The 14763-nt window shown below is 45.5% G+C and overlaps 2 protein-coding genes across 2 annotated transcripts in view; one reads left to right on the plus strand and one right to left on the minus strand.

Moving 5' to 3' along the window:
• The window catches only part of LOC105024890 (lysine-specific demethylase RSBN1L), a 47345-nt gene extending 36937 nt beyond the window's left edge, over positions 1 to 10408 (plus strand). Inside the window, exons 4-8 of the mRNA XM_010895163.5 lie at positions 441 to 578; positions 964 to 1106; positions 7880 to 8047; positions 8499 to 8607; positions 9289 to 10408. Coding sequence (XP_010893465.2) covers positions 441 to 578; positions 964 to 1106; positions 7880 to 8047; positions 8499 to 8607; positions 9289 to 10260 — 1530 coding nt within the window. The 3' untranslated portion in view covers positions 10261 to 10408. The remainder of the gene's footprint in view (positions 1 to 440; positions 579 to 963; positions 1107 to 7879; positions 8048 to 8498; positions 8608 to 9288) is intronic.
• A 2326-nt stretch (positions 10409 to 12734) lies between these two features.
• Positions 12735 to 14306, minus strand: LOC105024891 (transmembrane protein 60). Its single transcript, NM_001303934.1, is given in 3 exon segments — positions 12735 to 13277; positions 13313 to 13780; positions 14204 to 14306. A coding segment is annotated over 1 exon segment (402 nt). The 5' UTR covers positions 13732 to 13780; positions 14204 to 14306; the 3' UTR covers positions 12735 to 13277; positions 13313 to 13329.
• Positions 14307 to 14763: the final 457 nt, after the last annotated feature.

Here is a 14763-nt window from a genome sequence, read left to right on the forward strand (position 1 = left end):
CCAATCAGTCAGTCAGTCACTCACTCACAATCCCAGACGGGTAAAAAGGCACTGGCATTAAACCAGTCGACCGGTCAATAAACGCAAATCAAATGTGTGTTCATTCTTCCCTCGTCGTGCATCGCCATCCTGTAGCGACCCTAATCCAATGAAGACACGTCGAAATCATCACTGACTCAGTCACTTATTTCAGCTGTCAGTTGCACACGAAGGTCCAAACCATATTATAAATTCCGCTTTTAACCCTTAGTGGAAGAGGTGACCAATCAGGATCTACCTTCTTTCTCGGGCAGAACGGCCAATTACCTCTCACGTGGTAGTCCCCGGGGGCCACACCTGACCACCAGGTTCCACGAGGCTCCCGCTCTGAGAAAAACAGCGTCTTTGGCAGAGCTGTGTTAGGAGTGGTTCGGTAACCTCAGTGTGGTTCTCTGTTCTAGGTAAAGAGAACGTACAGCCACGGCACGTATCGAGCCGGGGCCATGAGGCAGATCAGTCTGGTGGGGGCCGTGGACGAGGAAGTGGGGGACTACTTCCCGGAGTTCCTCTCCATGCTGGAGGAGTCGCCTTTCCTAGAGGTAACTACTGGGGTAAATGAAACGCAGGTTCTAGACCAGGGGTGTGGAACTCTTACCCTTCCAGGGCCAGAGCCAGATGGTTTTCCGTTCCACTCTATTAACGTCACCCACTTGGCGTCCCAGGTCTGAATCGATCTCGGATTAGAGGGCTACAATGAAGGAAGAGAGTTGAGTTTGAGGGTTGTAGATGGCGAGCTACAGGTGACGTGTGATCTCACTAAATGATAGTCTGTAGGAAGTCTAACCCTACCAATAGAACAATCCTGTCACTTGCCACTATACGAAAATGCCCTCTAGTGGCTGATGGGAGTATGTGGGTCAGTCTGCTGTATTCATGTTCTCTCCTTCCCATCTCTTTTCTCCCCCTTCACCCTCACCCATCCAGAGGACGTTGCCATGGGGAACGTTTTCCAGCCTGAAGCTGAAGTGTCCGACGGAGAGTGACGACGGGCCCATTATGTGGGTGCGACCCGGGGAACAGATGATACCCGTCGCCGACATGCCAAAGTCCCCCTACAAAAGGAGAAGGTGAGGGCCGAATTACGCTTGGACCTCTGACTCTCAAGGCGGGGGAAATAATCCAACAGGAAACGGGCGTTAATATGTACAGCCGTTAAGTTTCTAAATTGCCGCCCGGGGTTTTCCCTATTCTATGACACTGTTAAAACAGCAGATACTAAACTACATTATATCTTCCAATGAAATGTGCTGGACTCAATTCACGCTCTGCAAGCAGGGAGAGGCCTCTTCATGACAGACGCATGCTGACTGTTTAGTGGCCAAAAATGGCGCATTTTCTCTGTTGCGGGACGGAATTCCCCGGCGGCATGGCTGTCTGTGGCCCCGTCTGGCCTTAATGCTTTACCAAACAAGTCATTTCCTTGGACCAGTGTGACTGCTGTGCTCTGTCCCAACTGGTCACACGGACACAAGGCTCATTGTAATTCCATTAATAGCAAACGAAAAGGCAGAGTTGGCAGTTTTGTAGTTTATTTTGTAGTTTAGTTTAATAGCCTACCTGGGCTAATCTGTTAATTGGACGCAACGACAAAGTGGTAGATAGGCTGTAATGGGCCACTTGAAAAGATTCTGCTCAAGAAAAAAAATCAAAAAGACCAACTTCCCTTTTCAACTTTTTTGTATAAGAAAGAAAAAGGCGCAGTGGTCTCTTAATTTTTTTCCGGAGCTGTATATTTTTTTTGGAGACTTAGTCTTTATATTTTTTTGCCTCTTTACATTGCTTTGTTCAAATGGTCGATGGGGTTTTTCAACTACTAGTGGAGACGTCTGTTTTCAAGCTTGTCCCGGATACACAGCAGCATATCATTCATAGTTTCATGTTCGAGGTGGTTGCCTGCTGACACTTGATAAGGGAGAAAATATCGCTAAAGGTCCGACGCCTCGGCCACACCAATTGCACCACTGCATATGCGTAACCAGTCATTTCCAGGGAACAAGTGCGTTTCGATGCAAAGAAATACAGTATTATGAGAACCGCCTTTGCGGATGCATTACGTTCGGGGTGTTGACTTTTCCTACTCGTGCGCCAAAACGTGAGTGCTTATAAAACCGAAAACTGACAATTTATAAATTAGTTATGCATCTAATCTCATCCAAAAACAATTGCCAGAACAGAATTGAGTGAATATATTTGTAAATTGAATATTTTTGTAAAAAGTATGGCCTACGTAATTGTACATTTAATGATGAAAACAAACAAAAAGCTTCCAAATACACTGCTCTATACACTCTCAAACTACCTACACAGCTTCTGTAGCTAGAACAGAGTTTGTATGTAGCTAGCCAGTTATCCCTAAGTGGCAGACAAACAAGCTGACAAACGTGCAGTTGCTAGCATAACAAAAGGTCTGGAAATTCTGTACAGTAAACAAGTTAAAGTTACTGACCTGGTAGCCGAATATCAGATGAAATCTTCCTCCATGCATTATTTGTAGCGTTTCTCTCTACAAATATCGTCAAATTGTATAGGGCAGGACACCCGGCGACCGCACATATCAGCGTCTCTAATAACGTGTAGCATATGCAGAAGACCTGCAACAAAACGACGCAAACACAAGCAATTGAAGCATTTGGTGTGGCCGAGGCATGAGGAAATGTGCGTAGCTACTGGTGGCGGCACAAACGCAGTGAACGCCATCACATTGAATGCGTAGATACGACCACATAAACACTGGGTAGGATATGATTTCTATTATCTCATTTTTTTTTTAAGTGAGTCTCTCAACCCCGTGTGGGGAATTCATAATTGGAATTTCAATAATTGAGCCACAAATCGTGATTCAACATGTTATCCAAATTGTACGTGTGTTAGGCCTATGACAGAATGTTTTAGGTTGCACTGGATTTGAGAAGGCCCTGACTTCAGGGTGGAGTTCCGGGCCGGGCTCAATGTGGGTGGAGTCAAACGGGTTTAACCCGACCCCTTCTCCTCTCCTTAAAGGTCACTCATGCTGAGGTTCACCGAGGTATCAATATCAACAAAAGCAAATCTTAATCGAACCTATCCTACATAGATATACATACAAATATGAACCATGTTGCCTAAGCTTTCATGATGTTTACACAATCATTTAATAAAGAAGCTGATGAAACCCACTGGGGCAAAATAAAGGTAACTTACAGAAATGAGGAGAACCAAGGACATGCAGGAGAGGGAATGCGGTGAACCACAACTAAAGAATAATTATGGAAAACGTGTTCATGCTATCAGATGGGGACAGAGTGGCATATCTACATTGTAGTCAATGATTGAAATGTTTAGTTCATTTTGGTTGTATTTGTCTATATTTTTATTGGATATTTTTGTTTCTTACCCGAAGGTACCAGTCCCACTAGCTATAATATTATTGCAAAACTACACTTTAAGAGAATGTTTCCACTCGTTACACCCGGTTCAATATCAGCATCTTGTCCCAGCTGCTGTCTTGGAGCGTAGATTTAAAGCCGAGTGGGTGATAACGCATGATCTGGTGCGTTACCAGTTTAGGGACAAATGCGACCGCTCATACTTTACACAGCTGCAACGGTCCTTTGCTGGACACAAAAGGAGCAGTGGTTGGAGCGGTAGAGAAGTGCAGTAATGATAAGAAATGCATCATGCACCATTACATCATCCTGAACCCACAGACTCTGGCCAAACACGTCTCTCTAAGTGTTTTCCAAGTTACTATAGGCAGACATTTAGCAAAATGTTGTATTTAATTTCAAGTCAATTTTAGATTTTTGTTTGTACAGCCAATAAACGCAAAATATACGCTAGTTAAATGCTGAGCGCTTAATATTTGAAAGCATGCGATTTGCAATATCATTGCCTATTGAAATAATTATTATTTTCTGTTTCTTTTTGGCTGTGTCCTGATAGCCTACGACTTTTCTCGTTTCAATTTAATTAAATTCAAAGCAAGTAAATGTCCTTATTTCTTTTATAAATTCTACAGGCAAAATGTTTAAAATGCAGAGCATCTGATTTTCTTGGTGGCCGACAGTGTATAATCACTTAATGGACAGATTTGACTAATCAAAAAATGTATGGAGCAAATTTGTAGTGGGAATTATTTTTCCTGTGAGCGAATAGCGGTTTTGAGCAGAGCGAAGAAAGACGTGAAAAGACGTGAAGCGGTGGAGCAGAGCCTATAACCTTCGCTCCAGAGAGATGAGCGGGATATCTATCAGCTCTCTGCTCATATGCTTTGGCTGGTATGACTTAATATAATATTTCTTACGATCTTCAAAAATGAAGTACATTTGTCTTCAACATGTGCCTTGCACAAACGTGTGTGTTTGTATTCAGTGTTTGACTGTCAAAACTCTGATGGACAATAAAAAGGTGGGTGGGGTCACATATGTGCGGAGTCAAAATGTGACTCCACCCACATTGATCCTCGCCCCTAATTGCACATGGCAGTCAGGGGTCCTTGCTGGATTTGCGTACTATTCGCTGCGCATCATGATTTTGGCGAGTTTATTTAGCTAGTCAAAATCCCTTGTTGTGATTTGTCAACAATACTACTGGTAGGATGGGGTTCTATTAATCCATATTTATTCAAAGATATCTTGACATTTTGACTTTTTTCCCCATATATCTTTTTAAATTGTTTGGCTAAGTGCCAAACAAAAATAATATGCGGACACCATAAAAAAGGTATCAGTGCTAACAGCCCTCTGGTTGCCACTAAGCAGTTTAAGATGTCAGTGCTAAGAAGCGCTTTCCACTTTATGCTGAACGTCTTCATGCTGCCATTGGCTTATATGTTCGTTCGTAGAAGCTCATGTTACACCCTGCAACTGCGCTGAATGAAGTTCCCCCTGTCAAGCGGCTTACCCCTTTTATTTTATTCATACTCGGTCTTCTCTCCCCTCAAAGTGCCTGACTGTAATACTGCTTTCCATAAACATGAGACTTGCGTCCAAAATGGCCTCCTGTTCCCTGTTTAGTGCGCCTGCTTTTAACCATTAGGTTGTGCACTGTGCAGGGAATAGTGTTATTTAGGACGCAGATGAGATGTTCAGCGACAGAAAAGAGTCTTGTTTTTCTGCTCTCCACCTCAGAGCCTCTAAGTATGAGGTAATTATCTCTGCATTTAGTTTAGCATCACGAAGCCATTGTACATTACAGCTGTCGCTGGGGGAGAGCGAGGGGAGAGCGAGGGGAGAGCGAGGGGAGAGGGTTTCCGCCCACCTTTTAGATTAGAAGAGCGTCAAAACTGAACAGTGTTACAGCAGGTGACAGAGGCTGGGCGACGCATTCCCCCTCCCGCCGTGAGACGTTTCTCCTCGTAATACACACACACACACACACACACACACACACACACACACACACACACAAGCTCGTCATCACTCATCTCATTTTCTCCAGGACAATAATCCCTGCAGCTCAGCATTCCTACAGACACAAACGCCCGCTGCTCCTTAATACTGCTGTGTTATTTATTTCACACTTTTTTCTTTCCACTGTGGCTTGCTTTTTATTGTAGTTTACAGTATCTTAGAGTACACCTAGTTTACACACAGTATCTTCGAGTACACCTAGTTTACACACAGTATCCTATTGTACACATAATATCCTATAGTACACATAGTTTAGACACAGTATCTTATTGTACACAGTTTACAAGTATCCTATAGTACACATATTTTACACACTATCTTATAGTATGTACAGTTTACAAGTATCCTATAGTACACATATTTTACACACTATCTTATAGTAAGTACAGTTTACACCGTGTGCTGCGTAGTTTTCTGAGGTGATCAATGTGCACTTTATGTGGAGTGGGGTGATATTTAGGGGGCCATGTTGTTACCTGGAGGGGTCTCATCTGTATGGATGTTAGGCACTCACACACACACACACACACACACACACACACACACAGCGTCATCGCCTGTCCACCTTGTGCTACCTGTTTATGGCGGCATCATGTAAAACGTCTGATTTATGCATTTGTTCTTGAACCTTCCCGGCTCAGGGAGTCTGGGTGTCCTTTTATAGGACACCGCAACACGTGGTTGGTCAGAGGAGAGCGTCAAGGAGACCTTGGCTGAAGATCAATCATTCAAATGCATTTTATAAAGCCCTTTTTCACTTCGGCAGTTGTCACAAAGTGCTTTTACAGACACCCAGGCTGAAACCCCAATGTGCAAGCAGCAACAAGACGCTGATGCACAAGATGAGCCCTGGTTTACTGCACCAGAATAGAGTGATGATCCAGCAAGTATTCAACAAAATTCCAGCTTTATTAGAGCCCAAAACCTATTGCTCAGTCTCTGGTCTTTATTAGAGCCCAAAACCTATTGCTCAGTCTATGGTCTTTATTAGAGCCCAAACTCCTACAGCTCAGTCTCTGGTCTTTATTAGAGCAAAAAAAACCTACAGCTCAGTCTCTGGTCTTTATTAGAGCCCAAACACCTACAGCTTTCCTCATTGACCCGTCATGAGTATCAGCCACCTCCTCCACCTTTTGACTTTCATCCTGAACATTACCTGAACGGCGACTGTCTGAAAGCTGACTAGGCTTGACAAAAAAAGCGGTCACCCTCCCTCTCTAATTCCCTCCCTCTCTAATTCCCTCCCCCTTCACTCTCCAGAGTGCTGTGTGTTCCGTCGAAGCCTTTTATTTGAGTCTCAGCTTTGCATTTATTCCTTTATCGTAGCACGCAGGCAGCCCTGTCCAACAACTGCATACTAAGCAGCTCCAGGGTGGTGTCACAAACGGCACACTATCCTCTTCGTAGTGCACTATTTGTGATCACCGACGCATGTGCCCTCATAAAACCTGGGCACTACGTGGCGCCGTTCGGGACGCATACACTCTGTGTCCTTGTTCGTCTTTTCGCTGCCTGAGATCTTCTCTCTCTCGCTCTCTCAACATGGTGTGGTCTGGGGAGTGTAATGTATGCTAAACGCTGGGATGGACTCACACTGCCTTTGTGAGCCCCCTGAACCCCACCTTCCATCTAGCCCCCCCTCCCACCCCCCCACCCCCCCACGCCCTCCATCTAACCTGCCTTCAAATAAATCCAGGAGGATAAATGTATTCATATGTGGATGTGTGACGGTTGAAATAGAAGTACAGTGTTTTTTAAAACTCGTTTCAGATGCTTCTGCGGCGTTCTGTCGGGTACCGCGGTGTCAAGCCGGTTCAGATATTTTCATTCCGTGACTCTGTGGTGAACAACGGAAAGGGTTTATTCCCAGGAGGCCTAGAGTGTGGTGGATGGGATGTACGTGTCCTGGTGTAGTAAAACGACGTGTGTGTGTGGAGCCGCTGAAATATCTTGTTATCCAGTCGTGACGCCCTCTGTTCAGAACTAACACACTACCAATTTACCTGTGTCTTGATAATTAACCGCTCATTTCAAATCGGGTGTGAGTGGTCTGCTGTGAGACCGGCCTGTGATCCTGTATTCCCCTACAATTCCCCAGTTTTGCCAATGTTCTGGATCGATCTGGATTTTCTGATTTGAATGTGATTAAGTAGAACATGGACAATTAACTCAAATGGGACTCCTGTTCTACTAATTAGGTTTATATTCGTTTCATTATATTCCGTACGCAAAATCCTGATTGATGACTTTTTAAAGATGGACCCCGTGGCTGGTGATCACTTCTCCTTTTAAATTAAATTGAAAAAATCGTGCCTAATTGAATTTTGCAGATTAAGAGCAAGCGTTCTGAATTCCATGACCTCCACAGGTTTCCTCCTGACCCATGACCCTCTGTCACGGCCCAATGGTAATGAGTAACACTAAACGCCCTGACCTGCTCACCCCCCCAGGTCAACCAATGAGATCAGGAACCTGCAGTACCTACCTCGGTCCAGCGAGCCTCGTGAGATGCTGTTCGACGACCGGACGAGGGCCCACGCTGACCACATCGGCCAGGGCTTCGAGCGGCAGACGACCGCGGCCGTTGGGGTGCTCAAGGCTGTGCGCTGCGGAGAGGGGTACGCTCACCACGACACAAACCTCGGGTTTAAAGAAATCCGACACATCCCCAAATTCTGACCTGAAGTCACTTGGTAAAGTTACTTAAAACTTTTGCTGTGTTGGTGTGTACTTGAGATATCGCAAGAATTAAGCAGTGAGGCACTACGGGGGGGGGGGGGGGGGGGGGGCTTGTCCAATATGCCACGGCTATGAGCTGTTCTTAGGCACGACACGTAGCTAGGTGCCTGCGTACGGTGCTTAGCGCTGGTATATTGGCCGTAACACAAACAGATGAGTGAAATGTTGTGACGTCATTCCCATTTCATACCGCGCAGTCTGATATAGCGAGGCTTTCAGCCAATCAGCTAACCGGTTTAGCATGTGCAACTTCCCATTAAACCGCCTTTGCAAGGAAACGGCGGGCATCACTGTTAACGTCACGCGGCGATCCTCCCTCTGTGTGCGCAGCGCCGTGCCCCCCCGCATTACCAAAGACGTCATCTGTTTCCACGCCGCGGACTTCCCCAGTGTGGTGCATCGGCTACAGCTGGACCTGCACGAGCCGCCCCTCTCCCAGGTCAGTGGGGCCTTTGGCCGCTCTCTTTACCCACGCTTTGTTTGACCCCGCTATCCTCACTCACTATTGTGTCCAGGGCCACTTGTCTGCTGGCTACACAGTTCAGGTTTGAAGCTAGGCTGTGACGGTCAGATTGGCGCTTACGCACGACCCCCTTAGAATGCTGTGCCGACCTTTTTCCCGCGGCGTTTCTATGGCACGATGAGCCTACAGTCGTAGGCACTCTACCGACCTCATGTGACTGGGTGTGGTACTGCACCCAGCTCTGTCCGACCAGGGATTCAGTTCCTCCGTTAGTGGCCCCTGAGACACTGTTTGTTTTAGAGTTAGGAGGAGCTGATAGCTGATGGCACAGTGTCAGGCCACGTTTGCTCTACAAATGTTTTTACGGATGTAGAAAATACACAGGGAGAAGACCTGTATTGTGTGAGCACTGTCACTTGGCAGTGCTGTGTAGCTTGTGGGTTTGACTCCCAGGACGGACAAATGTTTGCACTCACTCCCAAGACACCCCCCCCCCCCCCCCCCCCCCCACTAACAGAACTTAACGTACGAGTAGGATGACAACCCGACATACACAGGCGGTCGTTAAAACAATCTGAGTGCTTTCTCAGTCCACCCAAACAAACAGGGCATAAGACACGCCACTGACCTGTGCTCCTTCTTCCCTGCCTTCCCCAGTGCGTGCAGTGGGTGGACGATGCCAAGCTGAACCAGCTGAGGCGCGAGGGCATCCGCTACGCCCGCATTCAGCTCTACGACAACGACATCTACTACATCCCCCGCGGCGTGGTGCACCAGTTCAAGACCGTATCAGCCGTTTGCAGCCTGGCGTGGCACATCCGCTTAAAACAGTATCACCTCCAACCGGCGGCTGAGGAAGAGGGGGGTGACGAAGGGGAGAGGAAGGTGGATGGTTCATCGCTACCGGTCAAACAGGAGGAGTTTGGGGAGGCCCTGATTGGGGAGAACCCTGCTCAAATCACGGACTCCAAACCTACACCCCCCAAAGACAGAGAGGGGGAAGTAGACGTGGCGCGCCCGGAGGTCAAAGTTCAGCCTCAACCTGCTGAAAGAAGGCCTCCCAAGCCCCTTAAATCCTCCAAGGATACGCAGCCCAAATCACACCACCTTCATCCTCACCACCACCATCACCACCACCATCATCATCATCACTCTGAATCACATAGGACCACTTCCACTTCTACCCACTCTTCCTCGTCCTCCTCTTCATCCCTCAAACCTAGCCCGTCTTCCTCTCGTACTCCCTCTCCCAAACCTAGCCCCACTTCTACCCACTCTTCCTCGTCCTCCTCTTCCTCCTTCAAACCGAGCCCGTCGTCCTCCCGTACCCCCAGCCCCTCGTCCTCATGCAAGCCCGGCCTCAACCCGTCGCCCAACCTTACCCACGCCCCCTTTTCAACACCTGCCACCGCACCCCGGCCACCGTCTTCTTTGCGACCGGCCTCCGGTCTCACGGATAGCGGGAACCCTCAGGCCCAGCCTCAGCGCAGGCCAGACAGACATAAGGACAAAAACCCACGGCTCCACCCAGAGACCCCGCCCATCCCCACGGACCCTTGGTTGTCCAGCCCGACACCCCGTCCCCACCAGCACCACCTGCATGAGCAGCAGAAAGATGTTTTATACTGAACCTGGGTCTGTACATAGTGTTTTTAAATCGGCTCTTTTTTCCCCCTCATGTTTTTATTTGGGTTCTGTCTTATTATATTCTGAAGAGGAGGAAGAGAAATGTGATAAAGGCAGAAAGTACCGTGTTTATGATACAGAAGCCTGCCAACACAAAGGAAACCTCTTTGTAAACCTAATTTACTGAAGCGTTTTCTTTTTTCCGGCGGGTATTAACCAACGGCAGGTGACATGTTGGAGGGAAGATGTGAATGTCCTTTCGGCAGGCAGGCTTCAGACATGGTTGTGTCTTAAATGACACCCTTTTCCAGACACGGCCCGTAGGAGGGATTGTTTCGAAGTACTGCACTATTTCTAGTGCACTTTTTAGGAAATAAGGTGCCATTTCAGACACACTTGCTCTGTCCTGTCAAGGAAAAAAGGCATAGACAAATGTAGCTTGTAACATTCCTCAGTGCCTGTCCGTTAATGTGTAGCCTGGTCACTGATTGGTTTGGGTTGGTTAGTAGGAGTCGGCTTGACAAGACGGCACCATAGAGAGTGATAGAGACAGCATCCCTATAAAGTTCCCATTTAAGGTGTCTGGGACTGCACAGTTGGTGTCATTAAAGCAAGCTCCATTTTGAAGTAGTCGAAGAAATATTTCACAACTAACTGATTTCTCCTGATGACCCTTTTGGATGTGACTCCAACAGGGTCACTAGGAGGGATCTGCCAGTGCAGTTAGAGCTATCAAACAGTTCAATAAATCAAAACAGTAGAAGCTTTTAGTGGCACTGCCCATGGTCTTTGGGCCCATCTCTATCCACCTCTATGGGGAGTACAAACAAACATTCATTGGACTCAGGCTAAAAAACTGTGAACTTTCAAAGCACTTAGGGCCTGAAGCATTGGTACACTCGAGGTCTGACAAAACCAACAAACAGGTTCTTAAATAATATATTTCTAAAGTTCTAGGTAATAGATGTATGATTATTAGAGCTGACTTGAACATATATATTTTTTGTAAGATGACAAAACAGAAATTCTTTTAAAAATTATGACTCCAAGTTTGTTTTTGTTTTTAGTTTTTTTTAATAGAGGCTTATTTATATTGAGGAATTTTTATTTTTGTTCTATTTTAATTGTCAGCACTGTAGTGTAAATAATGTTTTGTAAGAACAAAAGCCTGTAGTGTGATTTATACCTAAATATGGACCTCTTAATAAAGGTTTGTTATCTGAGTGATGTTGTTTGATCACAGAGCTACATTGGAACCTGGATCCACAGATCATTGGTTTGTATCTGGCTCCAAGGACCAGTCAGATATCCTTTGGTTTGTATCTGGCTCCAAGGACCAATCAGATATCCTTTGTTGTGGCCTATTAGACTTATTTATTATTCATAACCGGTAATGCCATGGGCTCAGTTGAGAAGCGTGAATATTTAGCTGCCATTACTTTGGAAGCACAGTCCTCCTAATACATGAGAAATAATTCTCATCAAATACATTAGATTTGTTCACGTTGTTTGTCAGTGCTGATCTGCTCAAAAGGCTGATTAGTGGAAAGAAATATTAGAATTGGCCTTGAGACTACTTGCATAGCAGTTCATTTCAGGCATTGGGGTTTGGTTTAAGAATAACAGTTAGGCTACTGGGGTTAGGATTAACTCTAAGGAACAGGGAATGTGGATTTCTGGGTAAAGGTTAGGTGTCGGGTTGCAACAAGGATGGAAAGAAAACGTGTGCGCATTGCAAGCCAACCACACACTGCAATCAGATGTGGTGAGCTCCGCAGAGATGGTTATGTGAGACTATAGTTCTGGCCTGCTGAAAACACAGCCAAGAGCTTGAAGAAGGTAGGAGAATTGTAGAAAAAGGGCAAATAGAACAGCTGTCCCCATGCAAGTGAGTGCAGTTTCTGAGTGTACCCATAAATCTGCTGTGATTTGTTTAATCAACTTCCCTGACATTACAACCAATACGCTCTGTTCCATGAGTCACATCAAGTAAGCCAAACCTGTCAAACCTGTCAAGTCCGGCCATCGTAATAAATTGATTTCAGTATCCTTACAAACTGCTGAGCTCCCATGTGATCCCAATGCTGCTTATTTTCAGGTCAGTTTTTCTGTTATTGATCACTGCAAACTATTTGATCATGTGACTCCAAATGCGCCATCGGCAGGGATCCGCCAACACAATGGCACATGTGAAGAGAATGCCTCCGTGGTTCAAACCAGGCTCACTCGGACACCATTTTGAGATGGATACAAAGATGGGATGTCTATGAAATGAACACAAATAGGTAATTGCGAGTCTGCCTACCATAAAACTACTGTCTAATGTTTCTTAGCACACAGAAACATGCCTGATTTGATACCTGCTCTGATGCAGGTGCCAAAACTATATAATGTACCATAGAACTAGGAAGAATCTGTTGGAAACAATGTTGACATTTATTTGCACAATACTCAAAAGGAAAATAAATATCAAATGCACATGAAAACAATGCACTCTTTAATGGTGCAAAATATTTCATTTAAATGGAATGGTATAAAATACTGAATGACTTAACATATGAGAGTCCCATCTTTCCAACACTGAATCGTTCTCATTCCATGTAGTAAGAAACTTGATCAACACCAACACAGCACAAAAGATGCTGACATCAAGGAAAATGTCTGGCTTGTGAAACAGGCTTTGCCAGACTTTCCAAGTAGATTATCCAAAACATGTACAGTACTTACAACTAATGTATGTTATTTAGTCAAGATGAATCAAAATCTCAATTTGTTATGTGAGAGCTAAGACTGCCAGTTGGTATAGAGAGCAAAGGTTGGACATACGATAAGGCTGAACCTTAATGACAATGGATGGTGTGTTTTAGATTTCATAAACGGCCAAATAATCACACACACGCGGAGGAAAAATTGTGTGTGAGATCCTCCTCTCCACACATCTCCGTCGCACCTCCTTTCTGTCCTCTCCACACATCTCCGTCGCACCTCCTTTCTGTCCTCTCCACACATCTCCGTCGCACCTCCTTTCTGTCCTCTCCACACATCTCCGTCGCACCTCCTTATTCACAGCCCTCACGCCTCCCTTCTCTCCGGGAAGATGTTATAGCCCAGCTCCGTCATTGCTCCCAGCAGCATACACCACAGAGGGATGAACAGAAAGGTGAGCTTGATGTGGGTGAGCTTCTCCAGCCGGGCACACAGCGTCAAACAGAAGCCCAGCTTCAGCAGCATGGACACCAGGTACCATGCCCTCTTCCTCAGGTCCTGGGAGCCGTTACGGGGGTCATAACCGGCTTTACACCTGGCCGCCATCTTGACCAGCAGCATGAGGAGGAGGATGCCATCGAAGATCCACACAGGGAGGAAGATGAGGAACCAGTTCCAGTGGACCTTGCCGTCTAGTTTCAGGACAAGCATGATGAGGAAGACCAGGGTAAAAATCCAGGTGAGGAGGACTCTCTGGGCAAGGGACATCGTGACCAACTAGGGTGGTGCCAAAGGGACACTAGCAGTATTCCTGAAACTGAAAAAGGTTAACAGCCCTTGAAAAAATGGTCAGAGAAATGAAGCTCACAAACGGTACGGTGTATAATTTGGTAAGAGGAAGCTGCTGGTTTGATGCGACAAGACACATTTGTTACGTTATTGTTGACACTGACGTATCACTGACAAACTCTTCCGACCAGGTATGATCTCAGCTTTCAAAACTGGAACATTATTTTGGACACACGTCCAGCTAGCGGCGTACATCTTGTTTACATAATTGAAACGTTAATATTGATCATATTTGAATGGTATTAAGCTAGTAGCAAACCAGCTAACTAGAATGTTAACCCAATGCTTCCATTGAAAAATAGCAAATTACAATTTTCCGAATTGCTTAAGCATGCTAGCTCACTAACACAAGAAATGCTAGCAAACATCACAATACGTCTAAGCAACCTACCAGATGATGTGTTTAGAGAGAAGCGTTTTTGTCGCTGTATCCATGGATAAATAATTCTTGATAATCCATATTTAATATTACACGACTACATTTTATTTGTACTGGTCAATTTATTTATTTCTATTTCCTGTCCGTAAGGTGGGATCCCGCCCAACGTACCCAGCTATTGGACGTTTACAGGGTTGTCTTTGCAACCATTGGAGCAATGTTGTTACCACGTTGTTGTGGGCGCAACGCTTTGAACCGTAAACTACATAAACGTCTCACCAACAGATTTGTTTACAGACAGTTCATCTAGCTACCGTTAGAGGTCTCTAATGAACTAGCCTATTTAATAGCCGTGGATTTACAGGATCTGCCATTTCATGGATTGTGTTACCTACCGAACACTTCTCTACACGAAAAGCAGACATTGTTATGCATTATCTACTTTGTTATAATGTATTGTAGTGTTGTATTTACATGGGCCTATTGGGCTATATATTGCATGACTGTATTTTTCAATACACTGGCCTGGAAAGCACCTTCACCAGTTACCACCACTACATATCTTCTATCCA

The sequence above is a fragment of the Esox lucius genome, chromosome 18, assembly GCF_011004845.1.
Source record: "Esox lucius isolate fEsoLuc1 chromosome 18, fEsoLuc1.pri, whole genome shotgun sequence".
In the NCBI taxonomy this organism is placed as follows: Eukaryota; Metazoa; Chordata; class Actinopteri; order Esociformes; family Esocidae; genus Esox; species Esox lucius.